Source organism: Protopterus annectens, chromosome 2.part1, assembly GCF_019279795.1.
Source record: "Protopterus annectens isolate FY-2018-M chromosome 2.part1, PAN1.0, whole genome shotgun sequence".
NCBI lineage: Eukaryota > Metazoa > Chordata > Ceratodontiformes > Protopteridae > Protopterus > Protopterus annectens.
Window position 1 is genome coordinate 1,083,988,832 of NC_056729.1, and position 26,726 is coordinate 1,084,015,557.

The window sequence follows — 26,726 nt, forward strand, 5'->3', positions numbered from 1 at the left end:
TTTTAAATGTAAAATTGCTTATTATTTTTATCAAGAATTAACTTAATGAACTAAATGAAGTGTTGGGACACCATCAACATGTGTACATGTGGTTTAAAAAAGCCCTTTTATTACATTTTTTTTAAAACCAAACACTTCATTGCCGAGAATAATCTTGGAGGCTCTTCAGAGGCATTAAGCATTATCATCACTCTGTCTCCCTTACCATAGCAATCTGGGAGGATCTGTTTCTATTAATGTGTCTGTGTACTGCATGCCATAGGCTCACAATGCACCTGAAGCAAAGCTTCACTTCACTGCAACTTTAATCTTAAATTCCCTCCCTTTCAGTGAGGCAGCATCCAGGAAAAGAACGGAGAGCAAACAGATAAAAAACAAAAAAAAAAAAAAAAACCTCCCAACAAGCCGTCACAACAAGAGATAATACATTCTTCCAGCCTTCCCACCTCTCACTCAGCAGATGTATAAACAAACTATTCTCTGCCAAAATATCCCAAATCAGAGTTTTACCCACCCCCTTCCCCTGGATCCAGGCTAAAACACTAAATGTCTCTTCCTAATACACAGGCATCAGTAAACCTCGATCACAAGCTACAACCCACAGCTTCCCGGAGAAGGAAATAGCAACATACAACAGCTGCCAATCACAGCTGCATCCACACACACACCATGTCAGCATAATCAAACAGCACTCAAAGCTATGATACCTGCAATAATTGATACTATGTTTAGACAGAATAATAATGACATTTGTACTAGCTGCCAGACTACATCCACACACACCATATCAGGATTGATCAAGCAGCACTCAAAGCTATGATACCTTCCGTGATTGATATTAACTATGTTTAGACAGAATAATAATGGCATTTGTACTAGCTGCCAGACACAGCTGCATCCACACACACCATATCAGGATTGATCAAGCAGCACTCAAAGCTAAGATACCTTCCGTGATTGATATTAACTATGTTTAGACAGAATAATAATGGCATTTGTACTAGCTGCCAGACACAGCTGCATCAACGCACACATATCAGGATTGATCAAACAGCACTCGTAGCTGCAATACCTGCCATAATTTAAATTAACTATATTTAGACAGAATTATGATGACATTTGTACTAAGAGCTTGCTACTATTATTTAACCAGGATACACATAACATTTCTAAATCATACTTCAACTGAAGAAGGCATTAGTCTCCATGACAGCATTTTTTTTCAAAACACTCTATTGTTATTGCTATTATATATGATGTTAATTTGTTACATTTGAGTCTGAACTCTGATGAATGGTATCTTGCTGAATTAGTTAATTAATTACTTAAATTATTATAAGTGAAATCAATGAAAAATGAACAAGATAAGTATTCATTGATTTTAAATGGGGGAATATAAACTTCTATGTTTGTATTATATGCTGCTTTGTTTGGCTTATATAATACATTATTTCTTTCCCAATAATGTAAATAGTAACCCATCTTTGACCTACCTTTGTGAAGAATTATTGGACTCTTTGAACATTCTGAATAAAATCATTGTTTCTTAGTTGTTTAAGAAACCCTCCTTTTTTAAATAAAAACAGATGCCAAGTGATGTACCATATCAGTTGATACTTTGAGAGATGTAGTTGTAAGAGTTGTTTTTTTTGTTTTTGGGTAGAGCTATCTTAGAATCAGTTTTTTATTTCTTCTTTCTAGCATCAGTCCAAGGATTTGTTTCTTTTATTCTTTTAAGAGTAGGGGCCATCCATTCCATTTCTTCTGGGATATACACTATGTTGTTGTTTTTGATGAATATAGTAGCTTCTTCTAACTCATTAAAGGTTCTCATCTCACTGGAAAAAAGTATTTTATCTTGGCTAAAAAGGCCAGCTGTGCTTTATGTTGTTTTGTTTCAGCAGTTTTATTATTGGCCAGCCTTTTTTCCTTTGTTCTACTATTCTGGAAGAATAATCATTGTCAAACCTTATCAGGTTAAGATTGTATTTCATCCAAGCAGATTTTAATATTAGTTACTTGTCCAAAAATGAAAGAAATGTTATAACTATGGATCTAGGTGGAGTATTTGTTGAGTTAAAAGCAGGTTTCCTTAGTGCTCTATGTGCCCTTTCAATTCCAAATGAAAGTCCCTCTTTCAAGTCTAAAAATTCAGGAATCCAAGTTGTTAAGAATGAAATAATGTCTTCTCTTTCAATGTTTTCATGGAGACCAAAGATCCTTATGTTGTTTCTCCTTTCCCTGTTTTCTAAGTCATCTATTTTGTTAAGCAGCCATGTATTCTGTTTAAGCAGCAATTCTTTTTGGAATTCTTCCTCTTTGAGTCTCCCTTCATTGTCATTTAGAGACGTCTCTATATTTGTTATTTTTGTATGGTGTTGCTGTAATAGTTCCTTAAGAGTATCAGTCTGTTTTTGAGAATTTAATTTGAGGTTTTCTAAGTCATTTTTAAAGCCATCCATCTTCAAAGACGGTTTGTGTAAGGTAGATGTCATTAATTGCAGTTCTTTTTTTTCACACAGCATATGAATGAGAATTCCTTGAGTTGTTCATTTTCAGTGAATCAGTATGTCTCCAAGTTACTTGATAGGAAATTTTTTTGTGTATCTCCACCAAAATTGATATTTATGTAGTTTAATAGTTTATCTATAGATTTCTGACATTTTAAACTTGAAAATAATACATTTTTCCTATATTATTATACTAGTTTATGGAGCTCTCAAAATTTACTGCTCTCAGTTGGCCATCTAGGCTCTGCCCCCTTTTCTTTCTCTTAGCCTATACTCTGATTTCAGTCCTTGATAGTGAAGGTAATCTTTAACTTGCAGTCCAAATAAATTCTTGGCCTCTTTCCATTCTGTTACCTTTCCCTTACTAGTTATTTGCTCCCAATACCTTGGTTCCTTTGCCAGTTTTTACTAATATATTCCATCTCCCTCTTCCCTATTTTCTGTATCCTTAATTGCAGTAATCCCTATTGGTAGAATCTCCTTCTCCATTTCTGTGTTGCCTTAGTTCTTAGACTACTTTCTGCTCCTTTATGAAGTTGCCAGTGTAGGTGTTTATGTCACCACAGAACCCATATGCCATTGAAGCATTGTGAATGATAAACATCTTAACATTTTGGGCTTTTTGCAGACCTTTCATTTAACTGTATTGCAAGAAGGTTTTTACTACTGCAGAAATGCTTTCTATTTGTTTCTGTTTTACTTGAGCTGAAATTCAATTGCAATTAACTAGAAAACGCTCACTAAATTTAAATGATACTTATGTGCATTGATTTGGGAGTTTTAAAAGAAAATTGTTGTGAGTAATCCATGTATGACAACATAATCAATGATGTTTTGGAGAAAATGAAGTTATTCAATCCTAAAACAGTGAGTATCTGAGTGTTTAAATCAAAAGGTTACAAGTGCCGTGTGGTTGATGTTTCACACCATTGGGACACTGCAGTGCATACAATAACTGCATTGCAGAGTCACACACGAAGGATAAAGTGAGTTTTGTTTTGCTTTCCATCTTCCAGATTAGGTAAGTGTCAAATTTGTCTTTCAGATTCTTCTTGTTCTCCAAGTTTCTGCAAGTTCAGTGTAGGCAAATTTAGAAATCAAGGGTGCTTAAACTTGCCTCATATCTGAGGATGAACAAGACTTGCTCTGTGCCAAAAAAAATAATGTTTGCTGTCATTGCACTATCATAAATGTTGCTGTTTTTGAGACTGTGACCTCCCAAATATATACACATTTTGATATAGATTAATAATATGTTGATTAGAAAACACTCAGTCATAGTAAACCCAAATTTTCATCTCTCTCTCTCTTTCTCTCTCCTTTTCTCTGTCACTCTTTGTCTCACACACACACACACACACACACACACACACACACACACACACACATTTATGTACATGTATATAATCTCTCTCTCTCTCTCTCTATATATATATATATATATATATATATATATAATTTATACATTTATCTCTCTCTCTCTGTCTTGCTCTCTAATATATATATATATATATATATATATATATATATATATATATATATATATATATATACAAATGTGTAATACATTCATGCGTTTGAAAGTTTACCTTGTCAATTACAGAAATAGCTAGTATGTTGTCATCAAAAATCAGCTGATTACAAGTACTTACTTGTTTTGCTGAGAGTGAGTGTGGCAAAGGTGGGATCAGGGAATCTACCCTTTCCTCACTATAGTACAATATCTATATATATTAGTGGGGAGATCACTGGATATTCATTAATCTGAGCTTTTGATTTTGTGATATCTACATATACACACACACACACACACACACATACATATATATATATATATATATATATATATATATATATATATATATATATATATAGATAGATAGATATAGATAGAGTTCCTATCAGCATTTTGAATGCTGAAAACACCAAATTTAATTTCATTGAAGTGAAATGTTCGAAATCTCAGAAGAGCGAACTGACAGAACATCAATTTCTTTCCCAGGGAAAGAAACTGGTGGGCCATCATCTGCGTTTGCTATTTCCTCCACTGTGGTGTGGTCTCCGAGTTGGAATATTTAAGTAGGGGGTGTGTAGGGGGCGCAGCCCCCCAAGTTGGGGATGTGGGGGCAAAGCCCCCCACTTCTGTCAGTGTTTAAAGTATGAAACTTTTTTTTTTGCACGGAACACCAATTTCTTTCCCTGGGAAAGAAATCAATGCACCATCAGTTTGCACTTTTAAGATTTTGAACAATTCAGTTCGATGAAATTGCATTCAGAGTTTTCAGCATTCGATATGCTGATATAGACCCTATATATATATATATATATATATATATATATATATATATATATATATATATATATATATATATATATATATATATATATATATATATATATATAGATATAAACACACGTGGGAGTCTTAGCATAGATCAAAATTGTTGATGGCAGACCTGTGTATTGTTGATGTGTTGGTCAATATATGGAGATGGTCAACAGCTGTGCAAGATCAACAGTCTCTAAGGTTGGGAGGAATGATCTTTTTCCTGAGGAATGTGTGTTCTCTGAGTCAGTATATGTAAATAGTAGTGGGTGTGGTGGGCCCAGCAAAACTTGACCTCCTGCAAGAAACACTCTATTATTCTTTGCATGTTCTGATGACTGGCCTCAAAGCATGCCCTGTAGTTTGTCGACATGTTTTTGCTGATGTGTGTAGACATGAAGCATGTCAACATTTCCATGGAGTGACTATTAGTACTATATATATATATATATATATATATATATATATATATATATATATATATATAAACTAAATACACAGCCACATATTTAATGCTTTTAATAGTGTATATTGCCAACATCTACAATATCTATTTACTTATTTGAAAATGTTAACCAGTGTAAAGCACTAATTACAAATTCCAATTTCTTTCTCAACCTTGGAGGAATAAATAAAGTACCATAAACTAGTGAATCAGCTATAGAATTAATAACTATAAAGGCAATAAACTGGAAAATTCATATGAACAAGATGAAAGCACAATATAGTAAGAAAAAGTCACAAGTTGCCTGCACCAAACAACTAAACCTAGCTCTACCCTTGACTTATATTACATGTGTAACACTCCTCCCCTAAAACTACGTATTGCCCTACCTTGCTTCCTGCCTTGATTTCTTCTCTAAATTAACTTCATCCCAGCTGAAATTCCTCATATGCCTTACCCACCCTCCCTTCCTTCTTCCTGACAAGGGATTAGGGCACTTAAGTTTGCCTGGCAAACTTTATTACTTTTTCATTTGTTAACTCGTAGTTTGTCCAGATTATTTGGCATGACACACAAGAGAAGCACTAGCAGTGTGATAAGAATTTTACCTTTATAATTGATCAGGTGTAACAGCAATAACATTAATTTCAGATGGCTGACTGCAGTAACTTATATGATCGAAACAATGAAAGGCAGGTAAATACATACAAGGTTTGTAAACACATTCAACAGATGAAGGCAGTTTCATGCATCATCAGGTTTAAACATAATTTGTAAAAACCCTAACTTTCAAAGAAACAACCAATTTAACTTTAAGCATGCATGTATCAATATATCTCACAAAAAGTTACTTACTTTTTGGTTAATTATTGAAGCGTAGCTCTTGTATTTGTCAGAACTTTTGTCGTTAAGATCATCGGAAAAGTCATCATTAATGACGAAATACATATTTGTTTGAATAGCTAATTGAAAAAAAAATATTAATTATTCAGTCAACTAAAAATAAAACTGATATCTTAGGATGCATTTACATCCATCCAAATTAAAATGTATCACCTGTTCAAATATTCTGTTTTGGTATCTGTCAAAGTTAGGTTAGATGGTGGATGAGGAAATTATGGGATTTGATCAGGTTTAGATTTTAAGGTTGGTCTCTATTCAGATGATACATTTATATCCAACAACAAATTTATGCATGTCACTCATTTTTCTAGGCTAAAGGATACTTACAGCATTAGTTTGCTAGTTGCAAAAAAATAACAGATCTTACATGTGGTGTGCCAGACAGTTTACAGTTTCCTAATATTTAAAGTTCTGCAATATAAGAGAAATAAAACCACATTTTACTTATATCATACATTAACCAATGCAGTTCTGATATTCACACAGTTGAGTTACATGAGTTAGCAATGAAAGGTTAAGTTGAAAATTCTTTAAAAGTGCTATAGAGGAAGATGTTCTAATAATTATACAAATGCAAAACAAAATACCAAAGAACAATAAAACCTATGTCCAGTGGACATGTAAGTGCTAACATATTTACACACAGTTACGTGAATGTGCAAATGAAAGTACATAAAAGTAGCTAAATGTGAGAAGAAACAAGGTAAAATATGTACATATTCTTTTATATAAACTAAGACGCTTCAATGATTGAAAAAGTAATCCCTTAAGTGTTCTATCATTTTGCTGTTGCAATGGCAGACTAATCCCATTCCTGGTTAAATGTGCTCTGATTTTCTTTCCTCAGGAGGTTAGCTATATCCTTTCCAAGCAGTCATCATATTTATTGTTTACGTTGATGCCCTTACACCTTATTTTGCTATTTATGTTGTAACAGATCTTCCATCTACATGGGTCAGTAGCATTATGTTCAGTTTCCCTACTGCTATTTAAATGTGCCTGCTTCAGTAAACAAACTGTACTTTGATTTGTACATTCACATAACTGTGTGCAAATATTTTAGTGCTTACATGTCCACTGGACATAGGTTTTCTTGTTCTTTTGTATTTTGTTTTCTATTTGTATAATTATTAAGACATCTTCCTCTATATTACTTTCAAAGAATTTTCGGTACTTAAGTATTATCGCAACCACATTTCGAAGTCACCCTAACTGGTTAAGTTAAAGCGAGACTAGTTTATGATACAGTGAAATGGGGTGTTTAAACTACAAATAACATTTTTTATCACATTGCTTCTGAAAGAGGACCAGGAATAACAGAGACATTCCTCTTCCTGGGTAGCATCCTTTTGCATCGTGTGCAAATGGAAAAGTTCGTTAAGGCATACAATAGCAGGTTGTCAGCAACAGCAGCTATTCAAGCTTCTGATTAATGTGCTTCTTCACACATGCATTTCTAACCATATCCTCTTGTTCTGACTTCATGGAGGGCTGAAGTAAGGTGTGCAATCGGTTATTTTTTTTGATGGGCACTCGTGTTCTTTTTAAATTGTGTTTTGTTATTTATAGCACTGCGAGCCTCTGTAACATGCGTCACCTCAACACAGACTACAATGCACATGTTGTTTGCATGTCTTTGAATGGTGTGTATTTTGCTGTAATCTCCTTGCTTAAATGACTATTCAGTAACAGTAAACACAATAATTACATTGCACTGTGGAAGAATCTGTGCTTGTTGACGTAGTAAGAGCTGCATTATTTATTCTTCCCCATTCATTTTTTTTTTGCATCAAGTTACAGCGGTAAAGGATGCTACCATGGAAGAATTTGGCCATTACTCCAGTTCCTCTTTCAGAACCAAGGTGATACAAAACTAATTTGTACTTCACACACCCATTTTTAGTTTACTATAACGTTGGTTCACGATAGTATCAGGAAGTACACAGGGTTAGAAATCTGGTTGCAATAATACGTAAGTACCATATTTTCAACTTACCCTATCATTGCCAACTCATGTAACTCCACTGTGTGAATATTAGAACTGTATTGGTTAATGTATGATATAAGTAGAATCTGGTTTTATTTCTGCTATATTGCATAACGTATTGGCTCTTCCTCCCCTTCCATCCTCTCCACTTTCTGTTACCTCCCAAACTTCTTTCATTTCCTTTCCGTTCTCTTGCTTCCTTTTCCTTGGTCTCCATCAGTCACATTCCCATTTTCTTTGAAATCAAATGTCTGAAGATTAGAATGGCAAATTTCACAATTCTGAGACCAAATGCGCCATTTTGATCTGCTTGCCGGAGTACTGACATGGATAATAACATACAACTTGGAAAGGGGAGGGTCTTAAAGTTTATGTAGAAAGTGGAGAGAGGATTTGGGTACAAAAATGATGGCCTGGGTATGTGAAATGGTTGAGAAGGATGTGTTTAGGGATGTTCAGTGATGGGCAGACTGATCAAGAAAAGACAAAAGACTAAGTGATGAAACTGGTAAAAGTGTAGTTGCAGTTGACTAGGAGTGGCAATACATATACAGGTGCAGGGATTGCCAGAGATAAGATGCATGGTCCCAAACTGAGGTAACCTTCTCAACAGTCAAGAGATAGGGGGAAGTACCAGTAGTTCTACAGTACCAGTAGTTCTACAGTTAATACAGCACAAAATGTATGAGGGGTGAACTTTTGGGGAAAGAATGATACAGCTCAAATTATGGGGATTTATGGTTATGTATGAGGTGAGAGTGAGTAGAAATGCAGAGACATTTTGTTCTACTGTAATAAGAAATAAATATCAGCTATTTGTTCTATACATACTATGGCAAATATGTTCCATAATATGGTAGGCAAATGTGGAATGGATATTATATATGAAGCTGTCTGTGTTAAATGGTATTATTGAAATGTTAGATAGACAGCAATAAAAATGAAAAAGTTAAAGGCGAATACTTTTTGGATGATAAATCCTTTGATTCCCAAGATGAATCATCTCAGGAGTTTGAATAATTAATAAGACGTACAGAAAGCAAGGACTTCTTGTTTTATTTAGGAGGTTTTATGAAAATGACAATGGAAAAGTTGTTTTTGAGGCATTTTAATTATTTATTGTTGGATTTGGTTACCTGAATGTCAGGCATTTTTGTGTTGTATGCTTTGGACAAAAGCAGTAGTGTAGCTCAGGTTGGGCAACAGGTACAACTGTCCTCAGGCAAAGTGTTGGGGTCATGATCAGTAGATCCTGATCTCTAATGTAATGCCGGCTTTTAAAAGCCGGTATTGTATTTGCAATTAAACCTAAGCACTGTAGCATTCTGCATATGGTCTAAACTGTAGCAACTGCTTGCTACATTGTAGCAAGCAGTTTGCCACAGTTTAAAAGTTAATAAAAACAACAAAAAAATATTTTTAAACAAAAACCTGAGCACTGTAGCTCTTGTGCAGGCAATGTCTAAACTGTAGCAACTGTTTGCTACAGTTTATTAGAAGGATTCTTTATTTAAACTAAAACCTGAGCACTGTAGTGCTTGATGCAGGTAAGGTATAAAGTGTTTATATCCTGCCTGCACAGGACACTATGGTGCTCAGGTTTTAGTAAAAAAAAAATAATACAAAAATTAAACATTCCTTGTTATAAACTGGAACAAACCATTGTTACAAACGTAAGAAACAGTTGCTACAGTTAGACCAGATAATCAGTTCTACAGCACTCATGTGTGACCAGAAATGCAGGAAGGTCAGGGGCAGGGCACAGAAACCGGGCATGAATAACTGGTCACCTGGATGGTGTGCCAGTAGAGGGAATATCCATTTTTTTTGTTTTGTTTTCTTTTGTTTTGCTCTCCAGTGCTGGTTGAACAAGCTATGCTTTGGGCAAAGGTATCATTATTTGCACAGGCAAGGAAGGGAGCACAGGGAAAAGAAAATGTGCTTTTAAGGCAAGTGTGAGAACTTTTATGAAAAGGGTTAATGTGTGAAAGAGCTATGGTCAGTAGATGTGTGAAATATATTGGGGATGTGGTGGTGTGTGTGTGTGTGTGTGTGTGTGTGTGTGTGTGTGTGTGTGTGTGTGTGTGTGTGTGTGTGTGTGTGTGTGTGTGCGTGTGTGTGTGTATGTGTGTGTGTGTTTGTGTGTCTGCAGTTGTACAGCATTAGCAAGTAATAAAGCACTGGCCACTGGCCGACTAGACAGTTCCATGGTTTACATGACGAGTGTTTCAGCTTTCCATTCATGTTCCAGTACATGAGACCTGCCCTACAGTATACACATGTGGACTCCACAAGCCTGCACTGAAAAGGGGTAGCTTTCTGCTCAATTACACTGCCTGAGTAAACAAATGCAGTAAATAAAAAAAAATGACCACTACCTTTGCCAGGATTTTTGCTAGCTGACCCATATCCAAGGCTAGATGTTGGTTTGTCACCTCACCTTGAATGTCATCTGCTGTAGGATGTGCCAGCCTGGCAGTAACCACTATCACAGGAACAGCATCTCCTGGGTGTTGATACATCCACAAGCAAGGTAGCAGTGGACATGCTAGCACTGCTGCAGCAGGATCTTGCTCATCCATTGCTAGGTTGTAAAACACCCAGTGATATCATAGAAGACTGGCTGTGAGGACTGCCCTGACAGACAACACAAAGTCTACACTGGATGTTCCAATGTGTGATTTATTCAACCAGTGAATCACACTTCTGATTCATGCACTCTTGTTTATCAGCTTGCCCAGCCTGGATCATTCCCGCAAACTCTGGTCAGGCTCTAGTAGAACTCAGATGTGCCTCCATGATGGCCCTGCATATTTGTTCAGTGGTAGCTACTAATACACCAGCCTCAGGAGGAGGGCAGTAATCATACCTCTGACAAGCACCAGTACCAATCCACTGTGTGTACCATTCCACCCATGAGAGCATGGGGCGGATCCGATATGTCTTTACTGGGGCCACCACACTTCCCTGATGTACAGTGTCACTATCAGCCTGTCCACTATTGGGCGCTACTATGTCCTGGGTATGCACAGGCATAGAGACTGTGTCCATAGACAGAGGAGCAGCTGTGTGAGTCACACTCCCTATGTCCAACACACATACACAATGTACATCCCCTGCCATCATCATCAGAAGCTGAAGATCTGTCAACATCAGACAGGTGTAGTTCCACACTGCCAATGTAAGTATGACCCAGCACTACAACTACACACGCAACTGATATCATTACAACTATAAAAATATGATATTAGGTTATAACCCTGCCCATACCTTGTACAGGCAGATGTTGCACCTGGATGCCAGATGTACATATATGACACAAGGGAGACAGGTTTCTTAAAACTGTAATTTCTCTAACAGTTAGAAATAGGGGCAAATACTGATAGTAGGACTTCATACCTGAAGCATCATCAGTGGAAATTATCTGGGGCCTATCCAACTTTGGCCCAACATCCAACACCACACTGTGGAAGTCTGAGGAGGTTATATGATGTCAGTAACTCCTCTTTCTCCATGATGGGTGGTTCAGCAGAGGACCCAGCCCCATCATCCTCTGGTCCTGTGACACGGCCATTGCGTTGTGGGTGGTGGCATGGATCATATCAGTAACTTGTTGGTGGATTATTTCATAATTCTGATTTTAACCACCTACAGTATTGACAGTGGTGACAATTTCATGTCAAACAAGGTCATGGAAGGGCCACTTGGCAAAAGTGGACCTAAACATAGATAGCGGGCTTTAAATACCACCTTATTTTCTGCCTTAGTAAACTTGTGCTTGTGGATGGAAGAGGTTGCTAGTGTTTCTTTGGCACATCTCTGCCAGTATGAAAAACATGAGAATTAATAGCTGTGGTGATACATTGGTGTTATAAATCCTATCAGACATACTATAGTAATAATCTAGTTTATACACTTTAGTAAGGCCTGACACTAAAATGTATGTATCTACAAAATGATCCTTACCTGGATGTCAAGCATTATTGTGGTGTATGCATAATCAACACCCACCACAACACATCCCAGAAATAACAGCACATGACTGAAAGTGAACAAGCATGCACCATAACAGTCACAATGATCTTTAGCCACAACCAAGGTAGCCATTTTTTGGTTATAATCACGTAAGTGCAAGAAGCACAACAGTACAATGTTATATGGCACACTTTAGCACTGCAACAACCTACTGTTACGTCCGCATTCTACTATGGCCAGAATACCTGCAATGTACCATTTCAGAGAGCTTTAGCTAGAACATATTGATACACTGAAAAACTGAACTGCATTTATAGGTCTTACAGTGCACAGCTCACAAAAACACAATTCTTGTACAAAGAAGTAAATGAAAAAAAACACTATACCTTATGAAAGCAAATACGTTTATGTCTCAACAAGTAATTCATGCAGAACACAGCAAGATTTAAACAACGTTCATCTGCTATAGTACAAAGATGGATCTATGGTTCTTGTCACAATTTTATCATGCAGATTACCCATCTGTGTACAACAAGTGTGCCAATTAGGCGTCATCTCATAGTTGTTTCTTAATCACTCAGTTTGTGTAATGAGTAAACCTGATAAACATCAGGTTGAGTTCTACTCGATAGCTTGTACATGCTTGAGCACCTGTGATGAATTCTGCACATGCAGGGGAAGCTCAGGTTTCAGAGACTGAGAAATTGCCATGCTCATACCTCTTAAGTGTGCTTCATTATGAGCAATATTCCTCAGCTTATATTTTCCTCATATTTCCACACTGAATGGGTCTGTCACACATGCTGTTATAGGTTCATAGGTTGGTACTAGGCTATCAGCCCTAGGGCCTATACAAGCCTAGCTGTAACAATTTCCTGACTATTTCTTCCAACAGTATTTACTTCCCTGGACTCCTGTCTAGCAGGACGACTGACGTGATCCCCGGGGTAAGTTTCCTATCTCCCATCCAGTCATCAAGGTTCCTTTTGAAGAGGTCCAAAGAGGCACTCTGCTTGACATGTATGGGCAGTCTCTTCCGCAATCTGGGGAGTCTCTGGGTCAGGAATATATCCCTCCAGCATGTTTTGTTCATTGTGATGACAAGGTTTAGATCCCTGGAGTGTGTCTCTCTGAGGGATTGGGATTTCTTTAAGTGTAGCATGCCCAAAAGTTCTGGGTTTGACATGGCCTTGTATGTTAAGCAGAGATCGCCTCTGAGTACGATATGCAACAGAGTATAGATGGAGTTTCTTTAGACGGTCATCATAGGGCACCTGCTTTAGGCCTGTGATTCTTTTAGTGAGGTATTTCTGTGTCCTTTCCAGTTGTTGCAGATGTCTTAAGAGGTACATATCAAATGGGGAGTTGTACTCTATAATGGGTCTAATGAGGGATGAGTACAGTGGGACAATGACCTCCTTTTTTCTGGATGAAAAGCCCTTAGTGATGAGGTGTGCCACATAGAAGGATTTCCTGACTGTTGTGGTGATGTGGTTATCGAAGGTGAGACCACTGTCCACCTGTGTCCCTAAGTCCTTTATCATACTTTCGGTTTTTAGTGTACTGCCACCTATTTGGTAATTAAAGGGTACATGTTTTTTCCCAAAGGGGATAACTATACATTTCTTGGCATTGAGCCCATGGCTCTGGCACCAAGCATCTGTTTCTGTAAGGCCCTTTTGTAGAATATCCACATCATTTGGGGATTTAATAATGGCTCCAAGTTTGCAGTCATCTGTAAACTTTGTTAGCCAGAGTCCCTTAGTGTTGGCCTGTACTTCAGAGAAGTAGATGCCAAACAAGAGCGGTCCCAGGACTGAACCCTGAGGTACTCTACTTGTCACTTGTCTGGAGCTGGATTTGGAGTCAGCTACTTTTACAGTGTGGGTTCTGTCAGTAAGCCAGTTGGCAACCCATGGAGTGATGCAGGAATTAATGCCTATCTTAGTAAGTTTATCTATGATTCCAGAGTGGGGGATGGTGATGAAGGCCTTGGCAAGGTCCAGATAGGCTGTGTGGACCACCTTACCCTTGTCCACGGCTCTGGGGACTGATTCGAAGAAGTCAATTGGGTTCAGGAGACAAGCTCAGCCCTTTACGAACCCAAACTACATGGGGTCCAGTGTTTGAAGGTTTCCACTGTCTTTGTTTATAAGTTCCATGATAATACGTATTAGAAGTTTATTTAACTGATATCCATGATAAATCGCAACAAAAATATGAATTCCTGAAAATAACATTGCATACGTTTAGCAACTCATCTTTTTCTGATCTTTGCCTCTGATGCCTTGTTCTTTGCTACTGTCACTCCTTTCTTAGCCTCTTTGTGAGTCAACAAGTACTCCTTCCTAGTCTTGTCCACATTTTCTGTCTCCTACTTTTTCCTGCACTCCTTCTTTCTTTTAATGACTTGCTAGACTTCTGCATTCCACCACCAGCTTTCCTTATGTACCTTATTTCCATACCTGGCTCTGCCGCATATCTGCTCTATAGTCTGCATATCTGTTTTGTATCCTCACACATACTGGAGCTGCTGCCATTCTTTTATAATTCCAGCTAATTTCTCTTCATCTTGATGTGCTAGAGCTCAGAGTAATTTCTTGAATTGCTGAACTTTCTATCCAGTAATCTTCCAGTCTTTAGCTTGGTCCCTGTTGACCTTAGAGCTTTCTCTCACCACTGCTTACAGCTGATTGTGGAAATGTGTGGTTTAATCTGTCGACTGACTATTTTACTGGGGATGACTTTTTAACCACTGATTCTACTTCAGTGCCATATTCTTACTAGGAGGAAGTTTAACTGATCTGCATGTTGCCCACTTTTGTATGTAATCTTGTAACTCTCTTTTTCAACCATGTGTTAGATACTGTCAAGCCATTTGCCAGGCAGAAGTCTAGAATGGTGTATCCTTTATTCTTTTTCCCTACCCATGTGGACCCAGGCAATCTTCATATATAGTTCTTTCTGTCCTGATATGTGTATTTTGGTCACCCATTACTAACACCGATTCATGTTCTCCTGTTTTATATAGTACGTCATGCAACTGCTGTCTGAATGCATTTTTTCCTCACTATCACAGCCCTGCTGTGGGCATAGGCTGAGATTATGAACAGTGCACTATTCTTACACTGGGGTCTGATTGCCATGAGTCTGCTACTTGTTGTTGTTGTGTCTTTTGGTTTTTCCCAGTTAGTGGTCACCACAGTGGAACTCCGTTCTGCTAATGATTGGCAGTAGATTTTTACGTGCTGAGTTGCTGGCCCTGATGCACAACCTTCAACAAAGGTATGCTCATTCACGCATGTCTCCACACAGAAGACGCTTTAGCTGAGAATCAAACAGGACAATGTCTTACAGTGAGGCGACAATGCTACCGCAGCACCACCACCACAGTTATTGTACCACCTGAGTCTGTTACTAATTCTGTTATTTCACACTGTCTTCTGAAGCCTTTCTCACACAATTACCACACTATATCTACCTGTCCTCTTCCTGAGTAGTAGACTCTGGATGCCAAGCCAACTGGCTTTTCTGCACTCCCCTTCCATGTTTTAACAGGATGGAATGGCCAGCCTCCTCCTTAACATCATGTCATCTTCTTCCAAGCTGTGTTCTGTCAGTAAACCTACACTGAGTGTAGCAATTGTTAGTTCATATTTGGCAGATTGATTGTTGTTTTATCCAAATTTTTCTTTCCAGAGATATCCCAGGTAATCCAAGTGAGGCATGTAGACAACAGCTGCCAGTAGCTTATTGACCAAAAACTGCTGAGCTTTATGGTGGGCACACATTGGCCAATAGGGACACATACACCTCTCTCTCCATTAGCATTCATAGATTCATAGATTAGTACTAAGCTAACTGCCCTTGTGAGCCAATTTAAGCCTAGCCAATTATCCCTTGTGAGACTTGAACCCTGCACCTTGTGTTTGTAAGGCAAACACCTTAACCATTAGGCCACCCTCCCAACCCCTGGTATAGGTCAGAGTAGCCTGGGTTCTTAAAACACTTTTCACTGGAAGATACTCATGTCCGTTTGTCGACATCAGTCACATAACTGAATCACCTAGAGACACACTTTTACTCCATAGAGTGTCTAGCTCTCCCACAGGTGCAGAGTCTGTGATCAGAGTTCTCCTATCTTAAGGATACTGCACACCACAGTAGATGCCCAAAGTTGCTAGTCTTTACAACTCTTCTCTATACAGAACACCATCTAGAGTCTGTGTTGCTGCTCATATCTCCATTTTTGAATGAGTCTGAGATGGAAACATGTTATTAAGAGGTAGGAAAGACTCCACAGAGACAGAGGGAGAGAATGCAGATTCCAAACAGGCATTACATAGCTAGCGGTCAGGATCGAACATTATGCCTTGTGTATGGAAAATGATGACTTTAATCATTATGCCAATTTGTCAAAGACACTCTACCAGTTTCTGGAAAGTGACTCATTAGATGCCACAAAGAAATTATATCAAGTTGGAAAGACAGAAAGATTAAGAAAATAGTCAGACACCCTTCATAAGGGATGCTAGCAGTAACCTGCTCACTAGTCCACATGGTATCAAAGGCAGATGGAAGGAGTATTTGCAGCAGCTTCTGAATGAAGAAAACCCCACAAAAGTTGTACTGCCACAGACATAGCCTACAATAAGGGAAGAAAAGAAGACCACTATAGAAGAAGTAAGAACAACACTAAAGAAAAATGAAGTCAGGAAAAGCAGCAGGCTTAGATGAGGACACAGCAGATATGATAAAGATGTTGGGTGAGATAGGGGAGAAATGCCTCCTGAAGGTATTCATAGCAGTACAGAGAAAAAGGTATATCCCAAGAGACTGGAGAATAAGCATATAAGTGCCAGTATTCAAGAACAAAGGCAGTTCAGAGGTATCAAACTCCTATTACACCGCTTGAAAGTTCTGACAAGGGTGATTGATATATGAATATACAGAATAGTAGAAAGTAAGCTGGGAGATTAGCAATTAGGGTTCAGATGCAGTACAACTGACCCAGTGTGTTTTCAGTGAGACAGATACCTGAGAAGAAGCAAGGGATGAGGAAACCGTTCAACTGGGCATTCTTAGAAGACTTCGAAAAAACATATGACAAAGTCCAAAAAAAGAGGATTTAGGCATTCCTGCAGTGGTTTGAAGTCACAGAAACATTGGTAGGATTAGTACAAGCTATGTACTAGGACCCATTGATTCAAAAGCAAACAGAGTTTGGTCTCACAGAAGGGTTTCCAGTGGGAGTTGGTGTGTATCAGGGTTTAGCTATGAGCCCACTACTGTTCATACTGGTGATGGACTACATTAGCAATCAAGTCAGAGGGGACAGATCAACAAAGTTCCTGTATGCAGAGGATGTGGCATTATCAGTAGAGTCTTAGCAAGAAATTCAGCATAGGATAGGGGAGTCACATGCATATCTGAAGGTACACGACAGATAAGACAGTTGTAATGATGGGAAATTGGGGGGGGTCAGAAGAAGCTGACAATTGAGATAGATGGGAAAATAGTAAAACAGATTAACAGCTTCAAGTACCTGGGAGGGGTGGTTGAGAAGAAGGAAAGTCTAAATGAGGAGGTCAAAGCTAGAATCATAGGGACTACAACTGGCACAGAGTTCCAGGTATAGTGTATGACACAAAAATGCCAAAGAAACTGAAAAGTAAGGTATACAAAGTAGTGGTGTGACCAGTAGTACTGCATTGTACAGAAACCTGAGAATTAAATGCAGAGCAGTTAAGGAAGCTAGAAGTGATGGAGATGAATTGCCTGGGATGGATGGTAGGATGCACACTGTGGGAGAGATGAAAGAAATAAAGACATAAGAGCCGAAGCCAAAGTAGCTCCAATTGCAGAAAAGGTCAAAGAAAATAAATTACTATGGTTCCAGCACATGTGCAGAAAGCAGAAGGCAATCTGGTGAAGAAGATTTGGGACTACCAGGAAGAAGGCAAGAGGAAATGAATTTGTCTTACAAAGATGAGGATGGATTCTGTGTGAAAACACCTGCAACAGTGAGGAATGAACATTGAAGAAGGAAGGAAAGTGGCACTGAATAAAAAGAGATGGTGACAGCCGACATGACACCCTGATCCCATGTAGAAAATAACAAAAGGGGGGTCGATGATGACAAACTTTTCATAAGTCTAACATGATATAACTTACCCATGATGTGTGGTTCCTAAATGTAGTTTTCATTAGCTGCTAGTTCATGTTTTACATGTTGCCCATTTATTCAACATTATGAGAAGTGTTCCACAGTTTATAAATAACGTTTGAGAGTAATTTACATACTAAAGTTAACTGGATGAAAATGGGAGCTGCTGTTGAGCATATATTCTTGACAGAAAACAGATGAATAGAGGACTGCCATGTTTCACACCTTAAAGTGTGATTGGAACCATTGTAATACAGTATATTTAGATATGTTTTATTACAGTAGCATCCATCGCACAAACAAGACTCCCTTTAGTGTCCATTGTTGAGCTAAGGATAGGACATGCAAGAACTGCTTTGGGTGCAAAATGTTCACCATTTTTCCTGAGAACTTGTAAAGTGAGACAAGTATGACTTCAGAAGATGAGGGTAGTACTCCTTACAGAGTACAAAGGTGGTGTGAGGAAGAGTCCAATATATTTCTGGACATCCTCAACAAGCATTATAGCTGCAGGCCCCTGGGGTAGGACTATACCAGGTAACAGTATACGTCTGATGCCCAGAATAATTTTGCCAAGGCTTTTGACCATGCCACTGGCATCCCACACACAGAGGAATAGAGCCATCACCACCATGGTGACTTGAGGTGCCTCAAGCCTGACCTCCTTTGGCAATGCAGGATGAAGTTAAGGTATGAAAACTACCTTCTTGCTGTAAATATAATATAATTTATCTATGCATACACCCTGCCCATGCATGGCACCATACACTTTTTTGTCCTTTTGTTTTTTATCTCGAGCTCCTGCAGAGATTGAAAAGAACAGGAAGATGCTTAGAGATTGACTACAGCACCTTAGAGAGTGCCATGTTAAGTATAGCTGCTATTGTGAGTAATGTGTCTGTTTGCATACTGGCAAGTAGCATTTAATATAATGATAAATAATATTTATACAGTTTGACTGTGTGATGACGGAAATTTGTTTCTATATGTTGCCGCCCTTCAGCTGGTGAAGTGGTGTATCATGTTAAGTTTATGTGTACTATGATTGTTAGCATGTCTGTGGGCTCACTAATGCTGCTGTTAGGATATAGTTTTAACTATTAAAATAGTTAAACTAATACAATTTAAAATAATCTAGTTACCATGTTAAAATTACAGTGCATGTCATATTATTAAAAGCTTGTTTTTCTTCACTGTATTATGAGTATGAACAGAAAATAGGTTAGAATGCAATTACTTTTTATTTATTTTTTATGTCAATCAATTTGTATGACTATTATATGCAAAAGCACAGCAACCTGCATCATTTACATTGTCATCCCTCCACAGATGCAGGGGCACCCCTACCAGTAGAGGCACCCAGCACACCTGAATCCCAGCCTGGCACAGGTGCTTGTATACCTTCTGTCTCACCTGCTTTGTTATAGATGGTACATAGATATGTGCTGGTAGCAGTGTGAGTGGAAATTACAATTTTGTCACACAACATGAATAGGCAGAGACTATGCGGGAGATACTGGAAAGGAAGGTTGATGCCAGCACTGACCTTATTCAGACCATGCTCCAGCAACTCAATGAGTTACTTACCTGCAAAGAGCTAACTACACCTTCTGAAAAAGAATCCTGGGGTGACAGCTCTCAGGTTGAGTAGTAATCTCCCACTGTATTGAAGCTGACAGAAACTTCATTCCTGAACACTTAGTACTATCCCCAAAACTGCTGCCCCCTCTGTTTTGAATCTAGCATCACTCCTGTATGTTATCCAGTTCTAGCCATACCATTGTCTACCCTCCATTTCTCTAATGTCTTCTTCACCACTGTGTTCCCCCTCCTTCATTGTGTTACCCCACACTATGACAGTCATGTCTGCCTTTGCTTGTTTCATACCCTACCCCATCTCACCCACCTCTTACTTCACTGACTTCCATTCCCAGCTTTCCATTCTAAAAAATAGCTACCAAAAAAATGCTCCCACCCATACTTCTCAACTTTGTGGATATTTCTTTAAGGCACACATGACTGGCTACAATTGTTTGGCCTAAAAATGTAGTCACATGTTAAATCATTGATAATTTCTATCAGTATTTATTGCAGGACAACAAACATTTTTGAGCAAAGATGTTGGGAGATATGTTCTTATCCAACTCCATCCTTCTCATTCCTCATTTTCCTGTGTCGCATTGTACTCTCTACTTGCTTCCCCTTTTCATCTTGTCCTATACTCCCATTTCCCCACCTTTAATCTGATAAAAAAATAGATGAACACACAACAAACACATGGTACTATATATAAAATCAAGTTTCTGTGGTCATACATTGTGCAGTGATTGTCAGAGAGCAGTGTTGATCATCATACATTACCATAGACAAATGGCACTTGTCATCCTTTGGCAAAAATTAGGAAAAATCCTTGGCCTGCACAAATGGTGCTGGCATTGTTCATGCAAATGAGTGGGCTCCACATCCACATTAACAAGCAACAATGAAATATGGTAAAAGTCTGACTTTCCAATGCAGTGGCTTCCATAATGTGATGTGTCTATTCTCAGTGCACTCTGTTTGGTGTTTGAGAACCTTGGGAATGATGTGATGTGTCTATTCTCAGTGCACTCTGTTCGGTGTTTGAGAACCCTGGGAATGAAATATTCTGCATAGCTAAATTTTCGCTATACAACTGTATGCATTCCCCTATATTGTTTTATTTATCTTTTTCCTGTTAACATCTTTCTTCTTATTGCTTCAGTGGCATACATGGTTATTGCTCAGTTTCAGGAATTATGTGTGTGACATGCCTTCAGATTTCTTCAGGTGTATATCACTTTTCATGATATCATATGTTCTGTTAACCTGCAATGTGTTCTACAAATACTTTCACTACGTATGATTCTGTGGCATACCTGTGTACTACTCTGGTTTGATGTATAGCAGTGTTTCAAATCTATTTAAATGAACTTAGTTTTTCTTTATATTGTTGTTGCTCTCCCAAAAACAAAGTATTTTTATTATCAATATGTCCATTCTGTCCTGGGGTTTGCTTTGCTACAAATTTAACTCTTTATATCCTGAGTGACATCTCCAGGTAGCTCTGCATTTACATCCAATTGATGCTTCTAGGAGTCAATTATTGATTGTTCATATTTGTATTAAAAATTCCAAAACCATGCTACATACAAGCATTCATTTTAAAGTGTATATGATAGGCAATGTAACTACACTGATAATTTGACCTCTGTCTAGTGCTTCCTAAGAAATATTAATTGTTGTTCATATACTATTTATTCATATTGCCATAATTTTCATATTTGTCTATGTATCTTAATATCCAAGTAAGATAAGCATAACTGCTTAACCTCATATGAAAGTCCACTGATTAAAGAACAGAGTGCTGCTGTGTAGCTTGAATGGGTACTTAGATATTGTAAGTTGTTCACAAAATATTACACAAGCAATATTTGATGTGTCCATAATGACTTATAAACTACACATTAATTGCTAGAACCTAATGAACATTGCCACTGTAAAGATTTATTTGTGCAAAACAGATTCCAATTTGCATTTCTTTAGTAACCTTTATGGTTCTGGAGATATGAATATTTGTTTGACATGAGGCGATAACTTGATATGCCAAAAAGCCCAGAATGCAGTCACTGTGAGTTAAAAGTATACAATCTCAGAACTCCACTGAAGCAAATGAGTTAAGTGATACTTTTCCATCTTACTTTGCTGACCATCACTGCAGACCACCAAGCAACAGTGACATAACGTAACGTTAAATAATTTCACTGTAACAATTTGCATGGCTCATTGTACTCATGGTGTGATGTCTACATTGGATGAAAGTGTTGAGCTCTCTTATGGTTCCACATTGTTTACCTAGGGTTGTCTCCTTTTCAAGTGTCCAAAGTGAGGCACTTTGCTTGGCAAAATGAGACTTTGCAGGACAAACCATACCCACAAGCAGTGCAAAGTATTATACTTCACTCTTTAGCAAAAATTAAAGCTCCCTCTTGTAGAATGTGAGTTGTCTTTTGTTTCATGTTATACAATTAGGCTTCATATACAACATGATTTATTCATCTTTTCAAAGAAAATTATGAAATATAGTATCATTGAATCCGATGATAAATGCTTCCTTTTTTTGGAAGTCAGTATTGTCCAAATAGGGTTTGTCCATAGGATATGTGGTATCCCTTTGGTTGCCAGTTTTGAGTTTCAGTTTTCAACACTATTTTCACATTCCCTTGAAATTTGCATTTTCTGACAACTTTCTATTATCTCTTTTGTGGCTTCATAATTCTCTGTTCTAAAGAATATCAGGCAGGCAGGGGTTCAAATCTATAAAGGTCTATTTTGTGTCAGTGTGAAACACAATGCCTATCATCCATTTATCACTTGTTTTTCAATTACTAAGTAAATGTGAAATAAGATACCTGCATGTAATAATTTTGCAGTGATGTGTAAAGTGGAAACACATCACTTTATATCCCCTGATTTTGTAGGTTATCAATTTTCAGTTTTCAGTCTACCAAAGTCTTTTAATTTTCCCTTGAAATTTGTGTTTTCTGACAACTTCACTATAAGTTTTTTTTATCTATGGTTTCACTTGCTAATGCACTGTTCTGGAGAATATCAATTAGGTAGACAGGAATTTAAACCCATAAAGTTCTTCATTGTGTGAGTCTGCAAAACAATCTGTATCGTGCATTTGGCAATGACAATACAAATATCAAATAAGGTAAACTTAGTACCTGTATATAACAGTTTCAGAGTGATGTATACATTATAAACAAAATGGAAATAGGTATTGATATCCTGGCTGCTGTATGTTGTTAAAAATGTTTATTTTTCAGTATTCCAGACTATTGAAATTCTATTGAAATGTGTTTTCTAACAACTTGACTAAAAGTTCTTCTGTGGCTCCACTTGCTATTGCACTTTTCTGGGAAATATTCGTTAGAAAGATAGGTATGTAGGGGTTCAAATCCATGAAAGTCTGCCTTACATCAGTCTGTCAAAAATTAAAAATTAAAATAAAGTCCTGGACTCCACCTTGAGTACAAAATTACTTTTTATATTTCCAATAACACCACAGATGAGCGCTTTCGTCTAATGACTAGACTTCATCAGATGAAAGCACTGGTACCATTAACAACATTTATAAATTACATCACATACAACAATTACACCTAATTAACATTTAAAGTGACATTTCTGTTGGACATTAACTTTCCCATTTAAATATATCATAAAAAGTATACGGTATATTGATTACTTAGATAAATGAATAAATAATATATGAATAAATGAATGAATAAATTTCCACATATTATTGCACCTTTTTAAACACCTTTTTAACTTTTTTCTTTTTTTACATAGTGTAATCCCTTATAAAATATAACTCAAACATATTACACATTTTCTGCTTTCTTATGCAATACAGATTTTATACTGATATAGTCATTAAGATGTATGTGGCTTAGGTCTCATTGAACGTATGGTGAAATGTAATGAAGTTTTTTTAGAGACTTTAAGTGTGGAAACAAGCAAACTAAATGCTGACATTGTCAATGATTTACTATTTTGTGAATATGAGAGGTTATATGAGAGTATATTGATTAAAATTGAGAAAAAAATACAAAGTATTTATACTACTAAACAAAAGAAATTTTTAAGGGATAAAAAACAATATGAAACAGGAAAGGTTTATGTAGGTTCTTTTAAGAGAAATAACATGACACAAGGTTACACACATAAAGTTAATGGTGAGGGGGAAAACTGGGAAACTAATTTAGTTTTTGACAAGGCCCTGGAACAGATCTATCAAGAAACTGAAGAAAATAGGCATAGACCTTTAGATGAATTGGATTCCTTTGGAGAGGAAGGGGATCATTTTTTTCTTCCCAGGAGGTCAGAAAGGATTGCGAGCAAGAGCAGTTTTCCACCAGATCCAGGACATTTGGACACAAACTATGGGTGGAAAAAAGCAGTAAAGAGGATGAGATAGTTCAAATAGATGACCATTTTGGTATTCTTTTTGAATACAAGGGATTCAGGATATTTAACTACACTAGTAATAATCTAACTAAATTACATTTCAATTTATTTTCTAAGGGGTTTAAATTTGTTAGGACACAATACAGGGACATTGCTAAAATGTTAGTGGATTTGAAGTTATATTTAAGAAAACTAAATTTACACATTATATTTAATCAAGGTAAATATACCATCACCGATAATAACAAGGGGGATGGAATTATGGTGAGACAAAGTACATTCAATCCCCCACTTCACCCTACCCTGTTATTATTTGAAAAAGTTGTAACCGAGGAAATATATGCATCTTATGCCAAAAACAGATAGCAAAGAGAACATTCCAATTTAACTATGGAAGAAAATACACTATTACAAGAACTCCAGATGCAAAATTATCTGCGTATCATGAAACCTGATAAAGGTGGGGGAGTAATAATTTATAATGTAGAAGATTACAATAATGCTATCACCAACATTTTATTAGATAGTGTTACATACTCACCTGTTTCTATTAACCAGATCCACATAGCTTACAGTAGAATAAATTCCCTACTAGAAGAATATATATTAGAAAATAGAATAGATTTTAAGATTTATAATTTTTTGAAACAAAAGAATCCCAACATCCCTAACATCTTTGGAGTCCCTAAGGTGCATAAATCTATACAAGCACCTCCGTTTAGACCTATAGTTTCTGCAAAGAATTCAAAGATGCACCCTTTGGCCGTATTTGTGGATAGAAACATTAAGGCGATTATCAATCAGACTTCACATTTAATTAAGGATTCATGGGAATTTTTGAGCAAAATGACCCAGGACCTATGGAGTGTAGGTTGCATTTTCCTTACCATTGACGTAAAGGATCTCTTTACCTGTATTCCTAGGAAAGAGGGGTTAGATTATTTCAGTGACTGTCTTTTTAAGTATTCCGCCTTACCTAGGGACAGAGTTCTTTTGGTGTTAGAACTTATGGAGGTCATCCTGGATTCAAATTATATTCATTTCCAAGGAGAATACTATCAACAGAATAGTGGGATAGCTATGGGAGCTGCCTGTGCCCCAACATATGCTAATTTGGTACTACTAGAATGGGAAAACAAGTTTGTTTGTCCCTCTGCTTTTTATAGCCATGTCAAGTTGTACCTGAGATTTTTGGATGACATATTTGTGCTATGGGATGGGTCTAAAGAAGAATTGAACAAATTCATGGAATATTTAAATTCATGTACACATTTTTTTTCTTTTACACATACACAAAATGAACATAACATCAATGATTTGGATGTTACTGTTTCTAAGACCACTACTGGTTTCAAATCAAATATTTACAGGAAGGCTACTTGGTGCAATAGTTTTTTGCATTTCACTAGCCAGCACCCAAATGCACAGAAGAAAAGCTTGATTAAAGGCCAGGCAGTTAGGATAGCTCAGATGACCTCTGATTATGAGGATCTAGAACAAGAAATGATTTTCCTGGGTAAATGTTTCATGGAGAGGGAATACCCTGTTGAAATGGTCACTGACATTTTAAATGAGGTCATGAATGAATGGGGCAATAAATACAAGTCCCTTTTAGGTCAACCCCTCCAGATTAATAAAGCAGTAATGGATGAGGGAAACAAATACACAATACAGCATGTATTATTCAGTATAACTTGTTTTCGGAATCATTTTCACAAATAATCAAAACTAATTGGAATTTAATGAAAATTGATAAAGAGGTACACCAGTTAGTGGGGGTACAACCTGTTTTCACATACAAAGTGGGAACCAACTTCAAAAGGACCTTTGAAAATGGAAAAAGGGAATTTTTACTGCATAAGGCTACTACTCCGTGTGGAGCATGTAGCGTTTGTGCTTATATATATATATGGCGAAGCAACTGTTAAGTTAAATAATGGTCTCAACAGTGTGGTAAGATTTATTAAAGGGAATTGTAAGTCCAAAATGCTAGTGTATATGGCTTTATGCACTGGATGCAGTGCATATTATATAGGAAAGACAGAGAGGACATTTAAGGAGCGTATCTACGAACATATATATGACATCAGGACCCATAAAGAAACAAGTGCTTTGTATAAACATAGTTTATCTTGTTCTCCATTTTCAGGATATAAATTTGGTATAATTGACTTAGTAAATAGGGATTTTTTAAGGGGAGGGGTTGACATAAAAAACGCACTATTGTATAAGGAATTGTTATGGCAACTTAGGTTAAAATTGAATACTTTACCAGGTCTTAATGACTATATCAGTATAAAATCTGTATTGCATAAGAAAGCAGAAAATGTGTAATATGTTTGAGTTATATTTTATAAGGGATTACACTATATGAAAAAAGAAAAAAGTTAAAAAGGTGTTTAAAAAGGTGCAATAATATG

At 37.1% G+C, this 26,726-nt stretch overlaps 1 protein-coding gene across 1 annotated transcript in view; it reads right to left on the reverse strand.

Annotated features, from left to right (window-relative positions):
- Positions 1 to 26,726, reverse strand: part of LOC122794939 (location of vulva defective 1-like) — a 707,924-nt gene that overhangs the window by 450,406 nt on the left and 230,792 nt on the right. Inside the window, exon 5 of the mRNA XM_044063534.1 lies at positions 6,137 to 6,243. Coding sequence (XP_043919469.1) covers positions 6,137 to 6,243 — 107 coding nt within the window. The remainder of the gene's footprint in view (positions 1 to 6,136; positions 6,244 to 26,726) is intronic.